Source organism: Eleginops maclovinus, chromosome 20, assembly GCF_036324505.1.
Source record: "Eleginops maclovinus isolate JMC-PN-2008 ecotype Puerto Natales chromosome 20, JC_Emac_rtc_rv5, whole genome shotgun sequence".
NCBI lineage: Eukaryota > Metazoa > Chordata > Actinopteri > Perciformes > Eleginopidae > Eleginops > Eleginops maclovinus.
In genome coordinates, this window is record NC_086368.1 from 18,712,989 (window position 1) to 18,739,060 (window position 26,072).

The 26,072-nt window shown below is 41.9% G+C and overlaps 3 protein-coding genes across 6 annotated transcripts in view; all 3 read right to left on the reverse strand.

Moving 5' to 3' along the window:
* Positions 1-4,675, reverse strand: part of trim62.1 (tripartite motif containing 62, tandem duplicate 1) — a 28,538-nt gene extending 23,863 nt beyond the window's left edge. Inside the window, exons 1-2 of one of the 3 annotated variants that reach the window (XM_063910466.1) lie at positions 4,216-4,675; positions 2,667-3,224 (exon numbers count right to left, since the gene is read on the reverse strand). In XM_063910466.1, coding sequence (XP_063766536.1) covers positions 2,667-3,074 — 408 coding nt within the window. In that variant the 5' untranslated portion in view covers positions 3,075-3,224; positions 4,216-4,675. The remainder of the gene's footprint in view (positions 1-2,666; positions 3,225-4,215) is intronic. The other 2 variants (XM_063910468.1, XM_063910467.1) reach the window with 2 other exon arrangements.
* A 926-nt stretch (positions 4,676-5,601) lies between these two features.
* Positions 5,602-15,942, reverse strand: tnfrsf1b (tumor necrosis factor receptor superfamily, member 1B). Of its 2 annotated transcripts, none has more exons than XM_063910469.1 (9): positions 15,317-15,942; positions 9,933-10,038; positions 8,533-8,658; positions 8,256-8,414; positions 7,755-7,848; positions 7,391-7,677; positions 7,185-7,280; positions 6,237-6,295; positions 5,602-6,151 (listed from the first exon to the last, which is right to left on the reverse strand). In XM_063910469.1, the coding sequence occupies exons 1-9, from the start codon at positions 15,365-15,367 to the stop codon at positions 5,840-5,842; spliced, it is 1,290 nt and encodes a 429-aa protein (XP_063766539.1). In that variant the 5' UTR covers positions 15,368-15,942; the 3' UTR covers positions 5,602-5,839. The 2 variants fall into 2 exon arrangements, with proteins under 2 accessions (XP_063766539.1, XP_063766540.1); XM_063910470.1 differs by lacking the exon at positions 15,317-15,942 and adding an exon at positions 10,777-10,969.
* An 898-nt stretch (positions 15,943-16,840) lies between these two features.
* Positions 16,841-21,557, reverse strand: miip (migration and invasion inhibitory protein). The gene is made up of 9 exons (XM_063909978.1): positions 21,224-21,557; positions 20,412-20,617; positions 20,060-20,165; positions 19,862-19,973; positions 19,677-19,756; positions 19,455-19,581; positions 18,866-18,962; positions 18,586-18,690; positions 16,841-18,484 (listed from the first exon to the last, which is right to left on the reverse strand). The coding sequence occupies exons 1-9, from the start codon at positions 21,450-21,452 to the stop codon at positions 18,362-18,364; spliced, it is 1,185 nt and encodes a 394-aa protein (XP_063766048.1). The 5' UTR covers positions 21,453-21,557; the 3' UTR covers positions 16,841-18,361.
* Between the last annotated feature and the right edge of the window lie 4,515 nt (positions 21,558-26,072).

The following is a 26,072-nucleotide window of genomic DNA, read 5'->3' on the forward strand; positions in this document are numbered from 1 at the left end:
CTTTACAGAATATTAAATAACGTTATTTGATCATTCTCGTCCCCATCTTTGTGAGATATTGTGACAGAGGAGACACAGTTGTGCAGAACCACACATGATGAGTTATATCACGCGAACAGAGGCACAGGAGAGAGCAACATGTTGAGACACAGAAGCAGAGACCGCTTATGCCAATCCCAGATCCCATGTGCCAAAGTGTCAAACAATTCAGCTTAAAAAAACAAGCTTTGGCTCTCAACCTACCAAATCCTTGCCCCTCTCATCTAGAAACTTTCCCACCCTACATAAACATTAAGGTTCATTTTTAAAGAGGCCACCAAGCTGGCACAACATGAAGCCCTCTGGCCCAGTTAGTCAAAACACTGGAGCTGATTGCTGCTGCACTTTAACACATCCTCACCATGTTGTTTTGGCACTTTAGTGAAGCATTGTCGAGCATCATGCTATAAGTGTGTGCCTGCAGGCACAGCTCTCACACATTTGTTTTTATCTGACACCCAGTTCTGTGTGCTCTTTGGAAGGAGAAATTAATAATAAGTTCACTTGTAAGTTGTCTGATATCACCGAGCATCACTTACACCGGCTCCTTAATTCAGAAAAAAAACATCACAGTTACGGAAAACACATTCCTAGTAACATTTACTTTGTAAAGTCAAATGAACGTGACAGAAAAACAATATTGTAACACCATCTGCTGCCTTGTTCTGATGTTTGTGTTTGCCTGCTTAGGTGAGGAGAGGTTACGTAACAAACCAACCCACTTGTAGATCTGAAAAGACGAGTATGCCAAGCTCATCATGGGACACGGTTGTGTCCGATGGGGCCTTTGTGTGCTCGTTCTCTCTTTCAGTATTGTGGATCTGGGAAGCCTCCAAAGCTCCTGCCAGAATACAAAATGCCAGAACACCGCCTTGAAAAGAGCTCCAAGCAGAGGGACAAGCTGATGTCCAAGAAAAGAGAAACATCTTGTGCTGGGCCTAATTACTTTTGCTCCAAGATTACACGGTTTTAACCTTTCTCAGGATTCCAGTACAGAGCCTGATTGGAAATTAAAGAGCATAGATGTTCACAGCGCTGTTAATTATATGTAATGTTAAATACAGAAGGGCACCACTGTAGCTCTATACTTCCCACTAAGCGCCTCACTATGTTTACATGTAATCTACTGATTTCATTAACTGTTCTTGCCTTTTATGCTTCAGTTCCCTTTCAGAAACACCACAATAGAGTTATTGTATTATCCTCAAATTAAATCATCTGAATTGTCATTTTATTTCGCATATTAATATGCCGATGTTTTATTTGCAAGTTTATTTTTTATATTTCCAGATAAATATTCAAAATCAGAATTAATTCATTGTGCACAAGGAATTCATGATCTCCAAACTGTGATTTGTGATTGTCAAAGAGCTGCTAATAAGCACACCAGACGTCAGAATCTCTGAAAATGTACAAATGGCGTCAGCTATTGAGTTCATTAAAAAAATAAATCCCATTTATCAATTCTGTCTCATTATTTCATTTCATCATCAGATGGAATTTATAATTCAGCTGCAGTCTCCATACATACCTGCTCACACAGAGCAGTGAGTTTGACAGAGTTATCGATGCACTTTCAGTCTAAGGTCAAAGTAATGACAAGTCAATCTTATTGATATAGTCTCTTCAGCAAGGGGGAACTCAAAGTTAAAGTGTCTGTGAACTTTAAAAAATGCTGACCTATAGACAAGCTGATAGTACTGCATTAACCTCAATATTAAGAAGTATTAGCGTAACTGTGAAACCAAAAGCAGAGATTATGTTAGTGTGACATGCACACTAAAATCTGAGCTTCATAATAGCATGGCTGAGTGTGAACGAACACCACGTTGGCATGTTTTTATCAGAAAGTTCACCTTTCTGCCAGCCAAAAAACTGCAAACCAAATATTTTTTAATCTTACCTAGAGCTGATCTAAATATCTTCATTGGTTATACCAGACTTAAGAAATGAGGCTGACTACATATCATTATGGAATGTGTACATACTGGAGTAGAGAAGGAACGGGATTAGGAGCTTTGTTTCACAGTTATTGGATTTTGGCTCTGTGGGAAAGGAATTATCCAAACACTGAGAGGAGTGCAAACACTGAACCATTCCTGTTAATGTGGAAAATATGATTCAGTGTTAACACATATCACACATTAACATAAGCTTTGTAAGGAATCTCATATATACAATGTCCCTGTCATGAAAAATATTATTGATCTTAAATTAAAAGGATCTTTTTTTGTTTTAAATTGAAAAGAAATACATTTCGGCACAAGTATTCTGATTTATCTTATACACACTTAACAATATAGCACTCTAATATTATCTATCATTAAATTCTTACTACCAAATGTTTAAAAATAAATAATTGCAGGCAATATCAAAGCCGGGTTTGACATTTATTCACATAGGTTTCACTCCTCAGTACCTATAAGTTTTCCTAAGCGAAGCACAATATTTCCAAGCTGTTTCAATGTCGCTGCTCTGTGGCAGTGGATGCCTAAACTGTCTGGGCAGCTCCCATTGGGCAAATGGGTGCATCTGCTTGAATGTGGCACTGAGTGCTAATAGGTTTTGACAGAATGTTAGCTGCACCCTTGCTAATGAGTTGTCAGAGTGTGTGTGCTATTACTGACCTGTATCTCCTCAAAAGCCTCGTCAATAGTGGTTACTTGGTGCTGCTCGTGTAGCGCTGGCTCGTCGCAGAAGAAGCACACCAGGCTTTTGTCGGTGAGGCAGAAGAGCTTGACCTTTTCGTGGTCCTTGCAGGGGTATGAGCTCCTCTGAGCGTTGAGGATGGCGTCCAGCGGGAAGGCTGAGTAGCGCTCTACAATGTTGGACAACTTGAGACTGGGCGAGAGATGGGGATCGGTGAAGGTCCTCCGGCACTCAGGACAGTCCCTCGCTCCGTGAAGCTCCTGCCTGCTCCAGTGCTCAGTGATGCACTTCCTGCAGAAGTAGTGCTCGCAGCCGAAACTGACGGGGTCCTGGTAGATGCTGAGGCAGATGGAACAGAGGAGCTCGTCCTTTAAGCAGCAAGCCATTTGCAAAGACGGAGACTGAGTGGCATCTACGAGTGCAATGTTCTGGAGCTGAGGGTACTTAGTTTAATCTTCAAGTGAGTGGTTTACTGCCATGTGGGAAAGAACAAGACAAGATGACAAGATCCTCAGGAATCTTCAGCTTTAACGTCTCTGTTGGAATATGACAAACAGAAACAATTACAATAATACTTGCTGATACATGTTAGTGCATGGGCTACTGCATTTATACAAACAGATCATTAACAGGAGCTGGTTACACAGTAACCAACATGTTGTCACGGATAAGGTAAAAACGGAAATCACAAAACTAAAAAAATCCAGATTCGATAAATCTGAATATTGTTTTCTGAGCATTTCAATATAGAACATTATGTTTTTTTAACTACAGGAAGGGCAGTCATAATGACTAATCTTAAAGATGTCCACTTGTCTTGGAACATTTGATTTTCAAAACTTTTTCTTTATTTATTTTTTAGACCAAAGTATTTGCTGCATGACAAAAAAGAATCCCTGATGAATTGATTGATAACAATTATTACTCATACTATTTCAGTTTCATAAAAGAGCAATCTAGTTTCATTTAGTCAGCTCCCTCCCTACATGAGGTAACATCTAAATATGCCAGTGCTTTTATCAAAACACTTTTCCATCTTGCTACATCTTTTTTCACCTTTCATTGAAGAGGATCTGTTGATTTCCAAGGCAAATTGTCTGCACCAACCAACAGGGAAACACCTGCAGCGGTATAATCTCAGCTGCTCTCTTTCTCCCACCCCAGTGTTCCCAAGATTCCTTTTAAATTCCCATTAGAAAGCCGACTGGCTTTAACAATCGAGCCCCTTTTAATTCTTAGCATCTACCACAAACTGTAGAGACACCATTTGTGCTATGTCTTAGCCGACATGCTATCTTAATTGGCTTTCTCCACATTGCTTGCAAACTGTAAACATAGCCGACCAGGACCACGACACCACCAACCAGACCGGGAGGATGATAGGGGGAGACACACACAAATGGGGAAAAACTAATTGGACATGATTATTTATTTAAAAAGTTGGATTCAGGGTAAGCATGTAAGGCGTAAAGTTAGATAAATATGAAAACTCATAATCGAAAGAAAAGAGAAAAAGGCTGAACTCACCTACCCCTTCAAAGCGACATCCGTGGCTCCAATGCAAGTGTCTTTCAGGAAGGAGAGCAGCTCTCAGCGGCAACAGACGCAACCAACTGCATTGAACGGAGGGGGGGTTATCAAACATAATCATTGAAAGATAACGGCTGTTCGTTGATAAAAAACGTATCAAAATGGCATGTTCGTTTTAAATACAACATATAAGTAATGTGTTGAGTTAATACAAGCCTAAAAAACACAATATACGTTTATCTTGTAATGTAACTTCACCGATACATGGAGTGGCTCAAACTTCCTCAATCTCCAGTTAGCATCGCTGTCTAGCTACCTTAATAACAACAAATAAACAAGCTAAATACCACGAAATGCAACTTGATTCGTTTAACAAACTGTTTGACTTCATAGAAAATATAACCGTATGAGTTGACATGAGAATGGACCGTTAATGTTCACTTTAAAACGCGTTGCGGAAGGAGAGGGTCTTCCACATGCTGCAGTGTCGGTCTTCAACCAGTAGATGTCAGCAGAAACACCTTATTCGTTCCGGTGCAGGTGCAGGAGGTCCTTCAAAACAGCAGCTTTTATGTTAAAGGCACAGGTTAGTATGTGCTGTAATACATTAGGCTTGTTTAATCTGCCTCCTGTGAGTCCAACATTTTATGGGAAAAGTCTGTCACTTGTGTATGTTGTCTTCAGTTGTTGACTGTTACCAAATTGGCAAGTAGTAATTGGTATTTTACCTGAATAACGTAATTTAATGTACTGAATAATAGCATTCCACTACATTTCAAATGGCAATTGTACATTTTACTCGAGTTCAATTTCATAAAGCTCTGGTTTGTATTCAAATGATGGTTTTGTTAACAATGCATACAAGTAACACTCATATACATAATGCATTATTAACAAAACAAATGACCCTAACATCTGCACAGTGATCAGCTACAGCATGCAATGTTATTACAAAGCGATGCATTAGAAGTAATAATGTAATACAATCATAATATAAAACTGATAGCTTCTCAGCTGCCTTAAGAGTTCATTTACTTTTGATAAGGTCATTTGACTTCAACATTTTGCACACTTGTGGGTGTAAGTACAACTATTTATGCAGGACCTGTGACAAGTACCTATTTATTTGGACACCTATTTACTTTTTGAAGAGATTTAAATACTTATAATATCATGTTTAATGAAATCTTGAAAGAATAATATTTTCTCTCAAATACACATCGTATGAAATTGTACACAACTGTGTAAGTTCTAAATCAATTGTAAACAAATGCTTACATTGTATTACATATGTGAGAAATCTTGTTGGGATCAGTTAGTGGTTGAGCTTTAATTTAATACTCTTGTAAATATATGTAAGTAACTTTACAATGCAGACTATGGTTGATCATTTATATCCCTTTTTATTGTACAACTTCTTGCACTAGACCACTGAAGTCAAGGCTATATAATTACATTTTTATTTACTGTATATACATATAAACACATCGAGAGTTGATGCCTTTGATATTGAGACCAAGCTTGTCTTGTTCTCCTCATAAAAACTGTTTTCAATGTTGCATCATGACAGAAAGAAAAAGAAAGATTTGTCAGTCTCTCATGCCTGTGACTCTTCATGCGTCTAGCTTTTACTCTCCTGCACTGACATCAGTGATTGTTTTCCGGCTTCTTGTTGCGGGATGCTTAACAACTCCTCTTCTTCTCTAAGCTGGAGTTTAGACTCTATAGGCATGCCAGTTGGGGTTCCACAGGAGCCATTTCCTATGTGCACAGTGATGTTGACGACGGGATTGGTTGTCAGGGGTCTGATGTCCTGAGGGCTGGTGGGCTGAGATGATGACTGTGTGGGGACACTAGACTGGGGGCTGAAGGACTCCATGTTGGGTATTAAAGTCATTAAAGGCTGGGTTTCCCTTAAATAACCCTGATTGATCTGCAATAGAAAGGAATGAAAAGGATAATTCTCAGTATTCTGTTTAACAGGTACTCACTGAAGAAAAATAGAGAAAAAGACTCACTTTATCACCCATTTCACAATTTCCATTTGCATCCACTTCAGGATGACATATTGCAGCATCTGGGCAGAAGTAAAATAAAAGTCAGATAGTGAAAATGTGAGACAAAAAGTTCCTTATAAAGTTGATGACAAATAAGGGTCTTTATCGTCCTGTATTTCAAGTTGAATATAAATGTAACATAGATACAAATCCTAGTTTTACACAAAACAAGAACATGATTAAAGGGAACATACACTGCCCAGCCCAAAAAAAGGTCACACTCCAATATTCTTTGGACCGCCATTAGCTTTGATGACGGCACACATTCGCTGTGGCATCGTTTCCACAAGCTTCTGCAATGTCACAACATTTATTTCTGTCTTGCATTCATTTTTCGCCAAGATCTTGTATTGATGACGAGAGATACGGACCACTGCGCAGTCTTCTCCAGCACATCCCAAAGATTCTCAATCTGGTTCAGGTCTGGACTCTGGTGGCCAATCCATGTGTGAAAACTATGTCTCATGCTCCCTGAACCACTCTTTCACAATTTGAGCCCGATGGATCCTGGCATTGTCATCTTGGAACATGCCCGTGCCATCAGGGAAGAAACAATCCATTGATGGAATAACCTGGTCTTTCAGTGTATTCAGGTAGTCAGCTGACCTCATTCTTTGGGCACATAACGTTGCTGAACCTAGACCAGACCAACTGCAGCAACCCCAGATCATAGCACTGCCTCCCATAGGCTTGTGACCTTGTTTTGGCCGGGCAGTGTATTATGAGAAAGTAATTTTTCAGTGCAAACATTTGAATTATTCAGGTATACTAATAAAGACAATATTAGGGAAGCAATGTGTTTTGCAACAATAAAGAATGTAAACATAATCTAAAATAAAGGTATGAACCTAAAAACAGGAGCATAATATGTCCCCTTTAATTATTTATTTTTTTACAGGATGCAGTTACCTTTCTTCCAGTGTTGCTTGCAAAGTACCAGAAGAATGACAGCCATGAAAAAAAGTAATCCAATAACACTGGCAATGACCGCAGGCAACAAAGAGTCTAACACACAAACGACACATGGGCAGAAGGGGAGGGATAAAACACCGATTAGACCTCACAGTTTTCCCTGCATGACTTCATTAAAACTCAGAATCAGTGAGTTATCTTACCCAGTGTAGGGGGTTTTGTGGAATAGTTGAACACTTTCTTTGAAACAGAGGGGCTTAAGGACAGTGTGTAGTCTGGTGGTCCTTGTGGAGTTGTAGAGGTCACTATGACTGTACTCATCTCTGCAGTTGCAGGTCTAGTTGTAGTTGTAGTTGTAGTTGTAGTTGTGAACAGCATTTCAGTAGGGGGATTTTTTGTTGGGGTTGGTGACTGCATGTTGGCATCAGGAGACCCACACACCGTGTCTGATGTCGCATCACCCTTTTTGACAATAACCCTCCCATAGCAGCTGGAGAAAAACAGAGTCAGAGGTCAAAGATCTGAGCTCCAAACAGTTCTGTACAAACGTGATTATTCTTCACTCACTTTGTGTGAGGCTGACAGGGCTCAAGATGCAGAACTTTGTCGGAGAACGTCCCGTTGGGGCACCGTTCACACTTCACATTGGAGTTTCCTGTCCCTGAGAGAAACACCCAAAACACCAACATTTCACTTTCAGGCATCACATGACATTTTAACGCTACGATACACCCTGTATGTAACATATTATCAGTTGGATTACTTTTCAAATCAGGTTTGACGGTATACGTATGTGGTTGATAAAGACCTTTGAGACGTGTATGTAGCAACTTTTATACATCAAAAACATTAAAAGTCAATGTGAGACGTCTTGACATTTCAACTTGAGTCCTTACTCTGTAAACTATAACCCAGTTCTTGACACATGCAATATGCAATAATTGATGATCAAATCTCACACAAATCGGATATTGCAATTTATGTCTAAATTTGAAAACGTAATATTTAGGAACTACATGTATGGTAAACACAGAAAAAGTGATAATTCATAAACAGTAGTTACTGTACCTGGACTAGACACTCCGTAGCCAGCTTTGCATGAACTGTAATTTTCACACTCTTTGCAGTGTTTGCCACCAATTTCCATGATGCAATACTTTCCAGGCTGACACCCACACCTGGACCTTGAGGTAGAGGAGCATCTCTGGGCCTCCTGCAGACCTTTAGCTTGTTTAATGTAGAAAAATAAAATGCTTTGCTTATAGTGATAGTTGTTTAAAAAAACAACAATGAATTATTCCTTAAAATTGCTATATTCACAGATGTTCAGCACAGCTTTACTCACATATTTTGCATTTGGGACAGCTGAAGCAGTTTAAAAAGTAGTTCCAACTCTCCATGTACTGGTTTGTTGGACATTCCCGACAGACAGACTCAGTCGTTTCTGTACATTCTTGTACCACTCGCTGTCCTGTGAGAATATGTACACGAATGAATCCACAATAATCCACATGTCACCTTAAAGGCATTTTATAGCAGTGCATGGGCTTTGTAATATCAAAATTACCATTAACAGACACAAATCTAACGTTTTAAAAGATACATTTCACAATTTGCTCAGGCAATTTGTTGTATATCATAGTACCGGAACATTTTCTTGGTTTTCCTGGTTAAGAAATATCATCCCATCTTTATTGCCTAAAACAGTGTCCCTCATCATGGTTCAAAATGAAATGTTGATACCCGTTTGTATGACACAGAATACTGGTTCACATGTATGATGGGTTTTTATTATGTCTATACTTACGTATTTTGAATGTATAGTGTTAAAGATGTGTTCATTCTGAGTTCACTAAGAGATTTTGACTTTGCAATTTAGTACACACATTTTACAACTAAAGGAAATACAAATTAGCACTTGCTGCCACTCGCACTCACTGCATGGTAGAGAGGTTGGATGCAAAATAATTAACTCCACACTGAGTTGGAGAGATGAGGTCGGCAGGCACATGAGCTCAAATTACTGTGTGAGCAGATAAGCAGTTTTCATAGACTCTAATCTTTACAAGAAGATTGGGAAGTTGCGGGGAGGATGGATTTAATGATAACATCTCAAAGGAAAATGCACACTGAGAACATACGTTTATTAATAAGGATACATTAGACAATGTTTCTGCGATCCTGAACTGCAACATTGCCACACTGGCTGCACTAACATCACAGTAGGTTATTTTGACAATCCGAAACTCAGCCTAAACTGGAATTAAAAAAAGTCTTGAAAGATTTATATAAATTCAGCTGTTTCTTTTTTGAAAAGTCAAATCGCTTTTTAATAGATTCCGTGCCATGTGACCCAATGACGCATTGTAATCATTCACTGGACGAGTAATATACAATACTTTTTAAAAACACTTTAAACACATTCAGTTAAAATAGGTTTCCAGTGTAATACAATTCTAGATTCATTTGGAGTTACTGGGTCTCAATACATTGAAACTTTTGACTTTTTTGAACGTCCGACTTTAATAATTAATTGTCTTTAGGTGAATTGTGTATAAGATAAACTCTATTATTGTTTTCTGAGGAGGACAACAAGGAAATGGATGAATGTCAAAGGTGCAATAGGTGATCAACGCCCAAGCTTACTGACATTTGTCATCAAATAACTTTAATTCTGTACGGAGACAGCTTTGAATTTCAGTACAGAATGTAACCTAACATTGAATCCATTTTAAGTACACTTACCAGGGTGGCACTTCTTGCAGCACAGGTTAGATCCATCTAGCAGATACTCTGTTGTTGAGTTGAGACACTTTCCATCTGCATCTGCGTGATAGGGCTGAGAGCAGACCTATGGGAAATAGAGATGATAATTACATGCAACTCTGTCATGATCCTTGTTTTCTGTCTGTTTCCTGATTTATTTTGAAATGTTTTCTCTCTGTTGTGTCATGTGTAGTTTTACTTCCTGTCTTTTGGTTTTCCTTCCTTCCTTGATTGTTTCATTGTTGTCACCTGTTGCCCTCTTGTTTTTTGCCTCCCCTCCCCAGCTGTGGCTTGTGTTGTGATTAGTGTCTTTGTATTTAGTCCTGCTTCACCTTGTGTTCTCTGTCAGTTCGTTGTCGTCTTTCATGTATAAAGTCAAGTGTTTTTCATGTCCTGGATTTATCGTCTTCATGTGTTCAAGTCAAGTGTTTGTCATGCCCTGGATTTATCGTCTTCATGTGTTCAAGTCAAGTGTTTTTCATGTCCTGGATTTTTTCCTAACTTCGTATTTTTGTAAAACAGCTTTTGGAATAAAGCTCGCCTTTCGTTTGTACCCATACCTGCCTCCCTTTGTTGCTGCACTTGGGTCCTATTTCCCCAAACCCTGACAGAACGAACTGACCGAAGATGGACCCAGCAGCTGAGCTACATGAGGTGAAATACAGATTACTTTGCCTAAAAAATTGGTCTCGATATGCCTCAAGTAAAGAGGAGAGGCAGTGTATCTTGGCCATGGTGCACCAAGAAGTGACGTCAAGGCCCTGGTTAAGAGGCTCATTTCTGGATTGGGAAAAAGACTTTATAGGTGATTATGAGAACATACCTGATTCCCGGCCTGCTAGCTCCAGGCATGCTAGCCCTCGGGCCGTTCCCAACAAAGCTCCTCTGGTGGACCCCTTTTTGGGATCCCGCCTGGCCTTTGGTGGCCCGCGGAGCGTTCAACAGGCTCAAAAGGGACGCAAGGCCAGGCTTGCAGCTAAGCCTCCACTAGCCAAGGCCCCTGCAGCCAAGTCTCTTGCAGCCAAGCCCCCTGCAGCCAAGCCCCCTGCAGCCAAGCCCCATGCAGCCACGCTTCCGGCTCAAGTTTTGGCCCTAGCAGCCGCGTTCCCGGCTGCAGTTCCGGCCCTAGCAGCCATGTTTCCAGGCTAAGCCCTGGCCGCTATGCTCCCAGCTGCAGTCCGGCCCACTCCAGCTACTCCTGTTCTGTCGGCGGCCCGTCCGACTCCAGCCCCGCCTTTCCTGTCGGCGGCCCGTCCGACTCCAGCCCCGCCTTTCCTGTCGGCGGCCCAGCCGACTCAAGCCCCTGCTGTCCTGTCGGCGGCCCGGCCGACTCAAGCCCCTGCTGTCCTGTCGGCGGCCCGGCCGACTCAAGCCCCTGCTGTCCTGTCGGCGGCCCGGCCGACTCAAGCCCCTGCTGTCCTGTCGGCGGCCCGGCCGACTCCGGCCCCTGCTGTCCTGTCGGCGGCCCGGCCGACTCCGGCCCCGCCTTTCCTGTCGGCGGCCCGGCCGACTCCGGCCCCGCCTTTCCTGTCGGCGGCCGGGCCGACTCAAGCCCCTGCTGTCCTGTCGGCGGCCCGGCCGACTCCAGCCCCTGCTGTCCTGTCGGCGGCCCGGCCGACACCGGCCTTGCCTTTCCTGTCGGCGGCCCGGCCGACTCCGGCCCCGCCTTTCCTGTCTGCGGCCCGGCCGACTCCGGCCCCGCCTTTCCTGTCTGCGGCCAGGCCGACTCCGGCCCCGCCTTTCCTGTCGGCGGCCCGGCCGACTCCAGCCCCTGCTGTCCTGTCGGCAGCCCAGCCGACTCCAGCCCCTGCTGGCCTGTCGACTCCGGCCTCTCCGGCCGTGCCGACACCGGCCTCGCCTTACCTCTTGGCTCCAGTCTCGCCTGTCCGGTCGACTCCGGCCTCGACTCCAGCCTTGCCTGTCCAGTTGACTCCGGCCTTGACTCTGGCCTCGGCCCCAGCCTCGACTCCAGCATGGCATGTCCAGTCGACCTCCAGCCTTGCATGTCCAGTCGACCTCACCCTCGCCTGTCCAGTCAACCCAAGCTTCTCCTATCCAGTCACCTCCAGCATCACCTCTATCCTCACCGTCGAGTCGACTCCAGCCTCGCCTCCAGCCTCGCCTGTCCAGTCGACCCCAGCTTCGCCTGTCCAGTTGGGGGTCCCATTGACACCTGTTCCGTCAGGGGTCCCGCCGACATCTGTTCTTGTTCTGTTGGGGGACCCGCCGTCACCTGTTCTGCCGGGGGTCCCGCCAACTCCTCATCCCGTCAAGTTGCTGGTCCCTCCGACACCTGTTCCGTTGGTGGTCCCACCGATCCATGTCCCTGTCCAGTCGGGGGCCCGGCCGAACCATGTCCCTGTCCAGTCGGGGGCCCGGCTGACCCATGTCCCTGTCCTGTCGGGGGTCCCGCCGACTCAAGTTCATGTCCCATTAACTCAAGCTCATGTCCCGCCAACACCTGCACCGGCTCTGTTGGGGGTCCTGCCGTCACCTGTTCCGATGGGGGTCCCGCCAATCCATGTCCCTGTCCAGTCGGGGGCTCCGCTGACTGAAGCTCATGTCCCGCCGACTCTAGTTCATGCCCCGTCAGTGGTGCTGCCGGCCCCTGCACCTGCCTCTTCCGGGGTCCCGCTGACACCATTACCACCCGGGTTCCCGCCAAAGCCATGTCCTCCCTCTTCCGGGGTCCCGCTGACACCATTACCACCCGGGTTCCCGCCAAAGCCATGTCCTCCCTCTTCCGGGGTCCCGCTGACACCATTACCACCCGGGTTCCCGCCAAAGCCATGTCCTACCTCTTCGGGGTCCCGCTGATGCCAGTACCAACTGGGGTCCCGCCGACAACAGCTCATGTCACGTCGGGGGTCCCGCCGACTGGTGCTCCTGTCTCCTCGGTGGCCCTGCCGCCTCCTGCTCCAGGTGCTCCTTACTTTCCTCCAGAGGCGTCCTACAGCCCGTCGTCCAGAGGCGTCTCGCCGTCCTACAGCCCGTCGTCCAGAGGCGTCTCGCCGTCCTACAGCCCGTCGTCCAGAGGCGTCTCGCCGTCCTCCAGCCTGTCCTACAGCCCGTCGTCCAGAGGCGTCTCACCGTCCTCCAGCCCGTCATACAGCCCGTTGTCCTCCAGACCGTCCTCCATAGCTGTCTCGCCGCCTTCCAGGCCCTCCGGAAGTTTCTCGCTGCCCTCCGGAGCTATTCCGCCGTCTTCCAGGCCGTCCTCCGGAGCTGTCTCGCCACCTTCCAGGCCGTCCTCCGGAACTGTCTCGCTGCCCTCCGGAGCTGTTCCGCTGTCTTCCAGGCCGTCCTCCGAAGCTGTCTCGCCACCTTCCAGGCCGTACTCCGGAACTGTCTCGCCGCCCTCCGGAGCTATTCCACTGCCCTCCAGGTCGTCCTCCGGAGTTCCCTCGCCATGGTCTGCGCCCTTGCCTCCGCCCATGTCTCCGTCCTCCGGAGTTCCCGCCCCGTGGTCTACACCCATGTCTCCGCCCCCCTCGGTTACCCAGCCAAAAGTCCTGTCCATGCTCTGTCTCATCCTCTGCCTTGCCCCCGGGACGTCCGCCCGAGACACCGTTCGCATCCTTTGCCTTGCCCCCGGGGCGCCCGCCTGCCTTCCTTGATTGTTTCATTGTTGTCACCTGTTTCCCTCGTGTTTCTGCCTCCCCTCCCCAGCTGTGGCTTGTGTTGTGATTAGTGTCTTTGTATTTAGTCCTGCTTCACCTTGTGTTCTCTGTCAGTTGGTTGTCGTCTTTCATGTATAAAGTCAAGCGTTTCTCATGTCTTGGATTTCCCTATCGTCTTCATGTGTTCAAGTCAAGTGTTTTTCATGCCCTGGATTTATCGTCTTCATGTGTTCAAGTCAAGTGTTTTTCATAACTTCGTATTTTTGTAAAACAGCTTTTGGAATAAAGCTTGCCTTTCGTTTGTACCCATACCTGCCTCCCTTTGTTGCTGCACTTGGGTCCTATTTCCCCAAACCCTGACAAACTCATCTTCTGCATTTCAGACAAAGTGTATTTTTTAAATGCTTTGATAAAAAAGAGCTGCATTCAACTAGTCATTTAGAAACTCTGAAGAGAATTTTTAGGCCACTTTTATACCAGACGGACATATTTCCTGGAAGCAAGTAGTCATTGGGTTATAGAGAAAATAAACACATTGGTCAATGACTGGTTATATTTATATATCCCACTAAATACAAGCGTAAAGTAGTCCCAAACTACCCACACCAGCACCCACATCTTCCCTTCTAGTAACCCTGCTGGCCTGAGTCACGTCTGCAAACAGAAAGCCATTGTTCTGAATTTGGAGGAGGTGCATTTCACCTCTATGGTATCTCTTTCTCTCTGAGGGGCCTTCTTAAATCTACAGGCTCGGGACACTGCACAAATGCACCCTGGCAGTGAGGGGGAGTACAACTTCCCCCTCATGATCACAGCAACTAAAACCGCAGTAATGATGTGCATGTGATGTGTATTGATGTGCATGACACAGAGCAAAGTTGCTGATACACCTGTCATGTACATGAGAGTTAAAAGGCTTTCACCACAGTGCCTTCCAATGACAAGCAGAAGAGAAAATATGCGTACATAAGCAGTGTGTTTCTCGAATTACAGGAAACAGGAGGTGTGTTACACCAGAAGCCTTTGTTTCTGAGGCACATTTTTCTGTCCTGTGACCGTAGGTAGCAGCGGATGCGATAATACACACATACAGAGTTCAGTGTCTTTAAATACTCTCAGCTTATCGCAAAATTGTTTTTTTTTTTCTTTTTCTTGTGGCTACATGCACAAAGTTACTCATCCTTATCAACAGAAATGCACAGTGATACTGTACAACAGTAGAAAGGATGTTGCTTAATTTCATAACCTGATAATGAAAACAGATCTTCAACATGAAACCATTGGAAACCAAATATTCATTCAGGTTCAACACATCAAAGTACTTAACAAATTACTGTAATACAACATTGTGACATACAGTGCATAACTGACATTGATACAGAAAAAAACGGTTTAAAGAAATAATAAATTCTACTTAAGTTGACTCCCGGACTGGTGACAAAGTTGTCACAACTATAAACACATTTAAAACATAAAATGCATAAATTAACATTTCAAAGTAATGACACAGAAATCATATTACACTTTATTCAAATGCTGAATTTGAGAGTGCTTTCCCTTTTACTTTCTCACTACTTTGAGTTAATTAGGAAAGTTAAGTTTGATCCAGGAATTCACATTATGTTTGAATAGTTAGTCGGTCATCAGAAGAATCCAGATGCTGGCTGATATCCAACCTGTCCAGAGTCCTTGTTAAGCACAGCAAACATGCATAACAGATTTACAAACAGACACAAAGCCTACCTTGGTAGTTTGGGCAGTCAGGAGAACCAGCAGCACAAGTATTTCCTTCATTGCCTCTATAAAGCAGGTTGTAAACTGTAGAGGAACAGCCACCAGCGTATAGTTATCATTTTATAAAGGCGGGCCAGCAGTCTGTGCTATGAGGAGCCATTTCCTTGAACTGAGTCGAGTGTTTGGAGGAAGGAAGCAAGCAGACAGGCTATAAAATTCACTGAGCTTGAGTATATATTGGGGTTAAACACTCATGCTGTGCTCACAGCTGATAATACGTGTTTATACACAGGATAAAAACACAACTCTTAATGAATTAATTCAGCTTTTCTTTACCTGCAGCTGATTAAGGGAACAATGCAATGTCTTTGTAAAGAATGTACACTCCCTTTGAAATGTAAAACTTTTTTTTAAAAATCTAATCTGTTTGCTTAGAAGTTCAACCCCTTCAAATAATTTAGGAGTCACATAATTGCAATACCAGAAATCCTTTGAATCCAAGAGCAATATTAAGACCTCACTACTGGAATTATAAATACTGACCCCCTACATGACAAGTTATTATCTCATTCCACCATCCACAAATTAACTTGAATAGCGTAAAGGCGGCAAAACATGAAAACCAGGAAATGTTCTATGCTGCTCCTTTTGTGATTAATCTGCTTCTATCAGCAAATGAGCAGAACTGACTCGTTGGTTAAAAGTCAACTACCCTAACAGGAAGTAGACTCAGTTGGATTTTCATTGTTATTTATACACAGGGTTGGCTGAAAGTACTGTAAAAACACAAGTTTTGGTGCTGGAAGAATGCGAATCATGGCATTAATAATTTCCAAGTATTTTTTTTATTTTTAAATGCCCTGCTGTTTCAATGCTGTGGCTAAAATAACATAATAAATATATATTTTTTCCATATATGTGATTTCAGAAATCACTCCAAAGCCCACAATAACATCATCACCAACATTACACGTTGAGTTCCCTGTGCCCATAAAGGAATAAAGGTTTCTTTCATTGCACTCCAGGCACTACTGAGTAATTTAATGTAGTCAAAACATGTCTTCTCACAGTTCAGCCACAGTACTGTCAATTATGTATGTCTAGCTCAGAGCCCCTGTGCCCTGTTACTGTGTGAGATGTTGACATTTCACACTAAAAAGTTTCCCCTCCCACACCCTCAACATACTGATCTCTGGTACTCAAATACACCAGGAGCATGTCTTTGATAATATCATTCTGAAGCGCCTTTTTAAAAAAATGATCATAAAAACAGTTGAACTGTTATTACAGCACAAAACAAGACCAGAAGTGAAACCTTTTGGTTTTAGGTTTGCCAAATTACATCATAGTATAGACACGTACGATGGCAGACATGCTACCTCTTAAAATCGGGTATGAACATACTGCCTAGCTTCATTCTCTTTGGCTAAGGTTACATTCTTAAATACATTTTCTGGGTTTTTCAGTCTGAGGCTATCTTTACTGAACTGAGAACATTAAGAGCAGGCATGATGTCATTTGGACTCGATTGAGCAAGTTTCATATCCTGTTTATTTATATTCTTTGTCAGAAGGGAACATATGGCTGCCTGAAAGTTGAAAAAGGCATTGAATTTAAATCTAAAACAATACAACATGCCTTGATAAACTGGTATGGTTATTCTCTGCACTTATGGTTTAAAAAATGATGTTAATGCCCTGGTTAACTTTCTTTAATAAATACCAATCAGCTGTAACCTTTCAAATTTCATTGCACTTTTGAGGACTACTAAGTCTCTAATGTTTGATTAAAGTTGTTGATCTCACATCTGAGATATTTTATTAGGATGTTTAGTTTCAACTCAACTATTTATAAAAGCTGTCCAATAAAAATGGGAAAAGCATAAAAGCTAAGCATATATAAAATATAAGGATCTGAAGATAAGAAACAAGAACAATGGTTTGAATTTCAGAAACAGCATTTCCTTTCAGAACTGCTTGTGGTCTAAAAAGTCATTTAACCTCATCACACACAAAGCTTCCCAGACATAAGATAATGATCAGATGATGAGCAAAGTGCAGACGCTTTGCTTTGAACAAGCTGTTTGTTCTACAACTTCAAAGAGAAGTAGATACCTCGCTCAACAGGAACTAAAATAAAAAAAAGCATTCAATGGTTCTGTTGAATTGACTCACACAAAGAATAACAAAACATTGACATTTCCTTTACTTAGGTTCCATTTTGATGATTTCATCAAACGTGTCAAGACATGTTGATATACTTAATGCTTCAGATATGTAAGACACATTGGAAAACCTGAAGTGTCGTAAGTGGATTACTACTTTAGGTAAAGGTTGTTGGGGTTTCCTGTAAATCACGCTTCTGTCCGACTGTCAGGAAGTGTCAAAGGAAGTTAGAAACAGAAGTATGCGTGAACGTCGGAGCCAAAGCAAACAGCTGGAAAGGGCAGAAGAGATGATTCAAAATGACTTCCTTAATGTTCTGAAATGTACCATGTGCAATTCTGAGTTATGAGCTGTTGCTTCACCTTCATAAAAATGCTGACATTCACATGGAGGGTCTAAATCTGTCCCAACTCGAAAGATCAGCAGTTTGATCTTCCCTCAGCGAGTCAGCATGTGGAAGTGTCTTTGGGAACGACACTAAACCCCAGATGGCCTTTAAAGACATAGCCATTGGTTTGAGTGTGTGTGAATGGGTAAAGATGGCCTACTTTTGTAAAAGTAGAGCTATATAAATGCATTTCCATTCAGTGTTAAATTTGCTTGTTATAAGTCCTAGAACCTGGCATGTCAATCTTTAACTCAATACATTACATTTCATCACGTTACATATTTTGAAAGACAAATGATCTATTATCTACCTACGTGTTTTAAATAAATCTATTTAAAAGAGAAAGCACTTACTACTGCTGTTACATTCCCTTTTAATCACTGTTTGTTTGTTTCATATTTAAGAATAATACATGAGCATCAAAGAGGAAATCGTTTTGAGTGGGGACAAATGGCTCACAGGAGCTTTTATAATCACTTCAAAATAGCCTTTGACTGTCTGTCAGTGCAAAGGGTAAGATGTGCTTCCTAGTTTTCTTTTTGAGGAGAAGTGTTGGAAGTTGTGACGAGCCAAGCGAGACACATCGCAGATCTGGTTTTCGGACACTTTGTGTGCAGAGAAATCCTGAAAAGTATAAAAATCACCATTGGAGAATAGCAACATGTCTGATTTTAAAAAAGTACTGGATTTTTTTAGGTTGAGACAGAAAATCTGTGGTGTCTCACCTCAAGTTCGTTGTTCTGTGACGTAACCACACTGCTCCGCAGATCGAGGCTGCTGGGGGGGGCCGGCATGCTCTGACCTGTGTTGGACCAGCCTGAGAGACAGTGCTGTACAGGACCAGGGTAATACATGAAGATAAAAAACTTTAGTACACTGATACAACTTAAGTTAAAACTTATGTCAAACTAAACATAGAGATTGGCATTACATTTTAAGATCTCAGAGGGGGAATTGCACATATTAGAAGTCATTAATTATACTACAGTGGGGTCTCTTACTCACCGATGGTAAGCCAACACTATCAGAGGGGTCAAAACTGCATCGGCGATGAGCTTTGTATTTGTAAGGTGGCAAGAGGGTGGAGCGAGGGATGCTGACCCTTAAAAATAAAGCAAAAAGGAAAACACATGAGGCAATAAAATCGCTGCAGCATTCGTAGAACAAGGTGTTTTTTCGGAAACCAGTGCCTTTATTACAGTGATAGTTATGGAATGGGGGGAGCAGGTGACATGTGGCAAAATGTCCAGAAAAAAATCCTGATCCAGGCAATGCATGGATTTAAAGTCCTACTCAACCTACTCCTGCAGGAGTTCTCAAACATTTTCAGATCATGGACCATCAAAAAGATAGACTTTGGGTCACAGACATCTAGCAATTATTATTACATTTATTATTTAACATTTCCATATTTTTTTAATAGGTATACAATGGCTTATAATACTTAAAAGTTACTTTTGATTCTACTTTCAAGTGTTTAAAATAAAACACAATTCCATTTCAGGTTCTATTATCCTGTCGTCTTGTGCAAATGAAGTGCCGCTGTTGTTTCTTAGTTGTCACAGAAGGCAGTAAAGGTGAAAATGATCATTACCTAATGAGAGCCGGATCAGCAGTAGTGTGAGGCTTGGAGGATTTGAGCTCTTTGCACACAGGGCAGCACTCCTTAGAGTGAAGTGGGATGGGGAACAATCTGCTGTTAATCCTGTAAGAGAACGTACCTAAACAAAACGAAAGCATGCAGACATGAGAATTGCTTCTTCCATCATGAAAATAAAAATGGGACTAGGTTAGTCAAATAAAAAAAGCCTCTTACATTGATGGGTATCAGTGCTGGCCTCTGGACCATGTTTGTTGGTTAGCGGTGGCAGGACTGATTGGTACTCCTCAGGAAATCTATGAGAAGACAGAATTAATAGTGACTTAATGATGGCATCCTCAATCCAAGGCAAAGCTAACGACAAAATCACCAGCAACTGCAATCAAGAGTGAAGCACTCACTCCGCTTGTGGGCTGTGAACACACTCGTCTTTATTAAGTGATCGAAATGTGCGCAGGTCATTGAAGAACTCGTCAGGGCGCTCTATCAAGGAGTCCTCAGCATCCAGGACTCCTTGGAGGGAACAAACATCACCTGTTAGGACTCTTTTACAGTGTGTTAGAAAGGAACGAGTAAACAGGAAGATCACTAAGTCATACCTGCTATCCAGTCATACCCGAGCAAAGGCTGCAAATGATGCCTGTCTGAGGCAGATATCTCTTCGCATTCATCATACTGACATGTGACTCGACTCTGCACATCCCCCTTTTAAAAAACAAACAAGTGGGGCAAAGCATTGGTGATAAGCATATTTCACTATCAGCAACTCTGCTATTAAAATGAATAATTTCATACAAAACCAACACATAGCATGAACGATGCCATGCACAGTGTGAGCCTTTTCATTGTGTTCTTTTCAGCAATTGTTTGATTCCAAATGAACTGATTAATTTTCCTAGGTATTCTGAGACAGCTGATTATGTGTGCAACACATGGTTCATTTTTTCTAACCTGTTCTTTGCTTTGATTTACTAGACAGGACTTGCTGATGGCTGGCCTCGTATCCTGCAGCCTGCTGTGGACCAGAGGATGAACGTTGTTGCTGTCCTTGAAAAGGTCTGATGATGTTGCATGTAGAGTAGTCCCTTTTTTGTGTTTGTAGGTCAAAGACAGTGTGGAACCAGAGCTCTGGGTGCCTGTTTGTCTCTCACGTGTATCTGATGGAGCACAGGAAACATTTAAATGGTTTCCGGGTTTTGTTATCCCTCACATGTACACGACAATCTTGCAGAGAAATGAAAAGTAATAACAAATTAAAAGCAACCAAAATACTGTAAAAACATCATATCAGCGGAAATACCATGACATATCAGTAGTAATGCCTAGTTTGACAACAAATGCACAACACTAGATGCACTTACCAGCTTTTTCTAGACAGTACAGCTGCATCCATCACCTTGATACATGACTAATAGTTCATAATTTACATCTGATCTCTATCTTCAATATCATATTAAAGCTAGTTAGTGGTTCTCGAGTTATTAAGTACATTTTTTTTATACATTCAGCTACTTATTTAGTATTTCTTTAATACCTTTTAACTATATATATATATATATTGATTTTTAAAAATCCAAAGCTTGAAGTTTTAACTCCAATCTCAGGAACTACTGTTTTGTCATTGCTTTTAAAAATATTATAATAACAAAATAACACTTCGACGAAACACGAATCTTTTAAGGTCGCTAGCTAGCTAACTTAGCTAGTATCTGCAGATGTCTCGTGTATTTGACCTAGTTTAAAAAACAAAACCGTTTCCATACCGGCAAATCTCACGGAAGGTTTGGAGAGGGCTGCCCGGGCAGATCCCTGGTCTCCTTGGGTCAGGGTTTGGGTCTCCTCGGGGTCTCTCCTTTCCCCAGCCTCGTCCTCTCTCTCCCTCTTGCGGCTCTGACTGCAGCCGCTCAGTCGCTCCAGGTTCTCTCTCTGCTGCTTCAACTGGTTCAACAAATGTTTGTTAAGCTCTCTTAAAATGTCCACTCGGTCCGACATTTTTTAAAACGTTAACCCCGTTTATCAAAAACTCACTGAGAGTGAAACAAAGAGCAAAATACTCTAGTGATTTAAACAACCAGTCTCCATAACAACGCGGTGACAACAATGATTTGATTGGCTGTGATCGTTCTACCCATCATGCCTCATCTTAAAGCGACAGACACACATTTTTTATTTGAGCAGCAGGACAACTGTGTTGAACGACAGAGGACGCTATTCACTTAAATAGTGACTGAAGAACGCTGATAGTGGTCAGTGCATGGATGCAGCCTCAATAACATGGTTAGTGAATAGCACATTGTATGTGACTGTTGACGAGAATCTTGGATTCACTGCCTGAGAGTGTTTGATATCCTGAAAGTCACTCTACGTGGTGGGAGGTTTTTTCATAAAGATGTAGGCCAAAACTAATTCTGAAACTTTAGCTAGGGTTCACCTTTCCTGTTTTCACAGTAGCATATATTTCATGCTAAACCTGCGCACTGTAAATCACAATTCACAACGTTTGGAAGCAATAGATGGCATGATGATATGATGATGAGATGATATGAGTATATACGATATGGCTTTTTTATTTTACTATTGCTTTGAATGCATTTCAGCCAATAATAATCAATAACCGGAAGTATCCTTTTTATAATAAAGCAAGAAGCAAAAAAGGTTGTGGGTTACAATTTTCTAACTGCATAAGGCCATAATGCAGAGCCACGTTTATACCTCTTGGCCATTAGACCTCCTGTGTTTTCCAGAGACCACTAAGAATAAGGCAATAAACTTTACATTTTCAGTAGGAGCCAGTAGGCTTGGGATTGAATGTCACTGTCAAAGCCTTTTTTTTTGGTTTATTAATGAAATATGTTGACAATAACATGCCCTTTTCTTTAATGCTCTAAGTTAAGTCCTGCATTCAAACAAAACTGTCACCTACACATATATGCTGTTAGTGCAAAATTTAAAGAAATGCAGGGGAGTAAAAAACTAGGCTACAATATTATTTATCTTGTCAACTTAATAAAAAAATGAAAGCCCTTCATAAAGCTTCTTACAGATACTTAAAAACAAGCCTAACCAAGATATAACTGAAGTAAAATGTCTAAATACTGTGAAGCACACTTAAGCTCAAGAAAATATTGCTAAAGACATACCACGCCTTCATAGCCTAAAGAGTCATTCCTTAGCCGCCAGGAACACAGGAACAAATCCATATTAGGAAAAGAAAATAAACTTCAGGTCGAGTGGTTTCAAGAGGAAACTCCTACAAGGACATCTATCAGAGGTGCAACAACAAAACAATGACTCACAATTACTCCATAGATTTACATTTCAAGATCATTCATTTTATGATCAGTTTATCTTAAAATCGTTAGAGGCTTCTGACAACAGTATCTTAAATCATACTTGCTGAGAGATTTACATCATGCAGAGGCAGACTCTTTTATCCACTTGTGCACCCTATCAGGAAGCAACTGCTGGTGCACAATGCCAAAAAGCTACTAAAATCCACTCACCGTCTGACGTCTTCCTCACTGCTAGAGAGGACAGATGTTACACGAGAAGAAACACAAACATCTTGAAATGTCAGATGAAAAGATTAGCAATGCCTTTATATTACATCCGGTCATTTGAATTTTACACTCAGTGGTGTCTTTATTAAGAACCTGTTAAATATGGATGAATGCAATCCAATAGTAATTTCAATTTATACAAAGATGTTAATTGTCTCTATCATAGGGTTATTAGTTTGACGACTGCTTATCGGAGAAGGACTTTTTGAGTTGTGGTTCACAACTGCTTATTTACAAGTCCAGCAGTTACAGAGAAAAAACAAACAACTTAGACAAATTAAAATTCAATATCCTTTCTCGATTTTAGCTCTGTCCTGATGGTTTCAGTATTAGTGCCAGGCATACAAAATATTAGTTGTTAGTAGTTGCCTGATAAAATCTTTGCAGGATAGATTTTTCTTAGTTAACACAAACAGTTATATATTTTCCTTTTTGTATATTTTAAAAAGTAGCTGTCTTGACATCAGATAAATATAACATAATTGTTGCCATCACCTCAGCTTAAGGTCCAGCTAACCGTCTGCAGATATCACTGTATACACTTGCACCTTTCTACTTCTATTTCCATTATTCAAATGTGTTTCGTAAGTTCCCTGCCTCTGTAAAGATGATCTAATATGAGACATTACATCCATATTGCAATTTGTTTCCTTTTGCAATAGTTTTGCTTGTGATATCTCCATCTTATCTTTTTGATAGATTGTGCTTTTAATACATCTTACCAAATCCGCACATTTTGTACATGTTGCAGCATAAATATTTTGATCAACATATTTTATGTTGTTACCTGCATGCAGAGATAATAGATCATAAAGATAAAAGTAATAGTTTCTTGTTTATTTCCTTTGTTAAATAGATGTTGGCCAAAAGCAACCATGTTGATTTTCTCCCCTACTGTATCACTCTTAGAGGACAATCTGTTCACCGACAGTAGAGTGTATTCAGCCTCTGCTTGATGACATTAGTTTATTTACATTAAACCTGTCCATCCGTGGTGGTCCTAATGACAGTGTTGCAGGTGGTGCTGGGTCACAGCCATAATTCATATGCCTGATCCCCCGTGGAGCGAATGGTGTGGAACTGCGTGGGCAAGCTGCTGCTCAGTATTCCAGTCACAGCTCGTTTGCATTGACAGCTGTCCAGGCTAGTCCAGTATGATTAGTTGACCACAGTAGTGTGGAGTTGCACCCCATTATCATTAAACGGTGGCAGTCATGAAGTCATATACTCCTCCCTGTCTCTCTAATTACACCCCCACTGTTGGGCTCCAAGCAATTACTGCCTGCCGCCAGAACGCTTCATCGTTCATTAGCTATGAATAAAGGACACATAAACAACAACAAAAACACAAGAAAACATCACTCATATTTATGCTAAACATCAAAATCTTACCTAAGAATTGTGCAATCAAACGTGTGTCTTGGAGAGGGGTGCCAACAATTATTGGAAAAGGAATCGAACATACACAAAGAATATTATTATATTTCTCATGTGTCTTTTGTCCCTTGACCAATCTTGTTCAGTATAATTATATTACTTTGTATTGCATTGTTCTGACTAAAGTTGACTGCTTCAATAACTGTCTTGCTGCTATGTGTAGTTAAAGGTCATGAAATCAAAACAAAAGGCTATAAAGATAAAACTAAAGGAATGAACCAATAGCGCATGGGAAAAATAGTTTGAAAAAGCAGGCAAGATACTTAGGTGTCCTTTTTATAACCATATTGAGGTTCCTTATCAGAACATACTGCAGTCAAATTTCCAAACGTCTGACATTAGTAATTTATAAAAATCTGATTAATTTAATTCATGTGATTACATTACATGTCACTTGTTATCCAAAGCAACTGATATACATTGAACATTGTGTGCTATCCCCACAGGAGCAATTTGGGGTGAAATGTCTTGCCCATGGACACAATGACATGCAGACTGCAGTGGGACTGGAACCTACCCTCCCCTGACCCGAATATCAGCGCGCTATGCTATCCCACTGCGCCTCCCAGCAGACTTGATGCTGATTGACATTTAATATAAAATGGTTCATGCTGCCAGTTGAAACATTGTTTTGTCAGACTGCAGGATTTTGCAAAGTTTTTCTGTCTGACTGCTGAGGGAAATCAATGAGCTTTGGAAATCGTTTTAAAAAACGAATTTAGTAACTTGTAATACAGATCACTGCTAAAAAAAAAGGTGTTTATCCTGGATACGATTTGTATGAGTTTTTCGGCTAGATAATCAAATCTAGTCCCACCTTAATTTCCAGGAAAGGAGAGACTGAGAATTATAAGACAATGCAGGGAAAGTGTATTTATGTTGAGCTATTGGTTGTATTTATTTCAAGTCAACCAACTGAGATCCTCCTGATAAATATTGTTTAAAGTCAAGCAAGCACACCGAATTTCATTGTGCATATTGACTTTGAAAGTACAGTTTGCCTGTTCCAACACAATGTCTACCATCATCTTGAATTGAGTAATTGCCCAGGGATACCAGAGTGTGTGAGGGCTATGAAAAGAAAACTTTGCATCACCACAGGGTTCGTCGCAGCTATCTCTGAGTTTCATTTCAATAGTCTGTTTTGATTCCCTTTTTCCACAGCGGCTATCGTTGCAGTGCGAATATGAGAAGGCTAATAGTATGTGTGTATATGTGCGTGTGTGTGGGGTGTAGGGTGTGTGTGTGTGTGTGTGTGTGTGTGTGTGTGTGTGTGTGTGTGTGTGTGTGTGTGTAGGGTGGTTCTCTAGAAATACATGGGCCATTAGTCCTTTTCAACAGCAGCCCATCTCCCAACAAGCTTTTCATATTTTCCTGGAAGCAGGCTAAATAAATTCTAGTTAGTAGAAACTGAGACAAAGCACAATGAGACAAGGTGTAACGCAGAGTAAAAGACCAGCAGAGGAGTCTGATGGAGAGGGAGGGGGGTCTGACAGAAATGGGGAGGGGGGTTTGACAAACCGGATTGGGGAGGTAAGTGGTTTTTGCTGATAAAGAAAGGAACAGGGTCGATTGTTCCGACCACTCTAGCGATAGAGGTGGATGCCATTAAGAT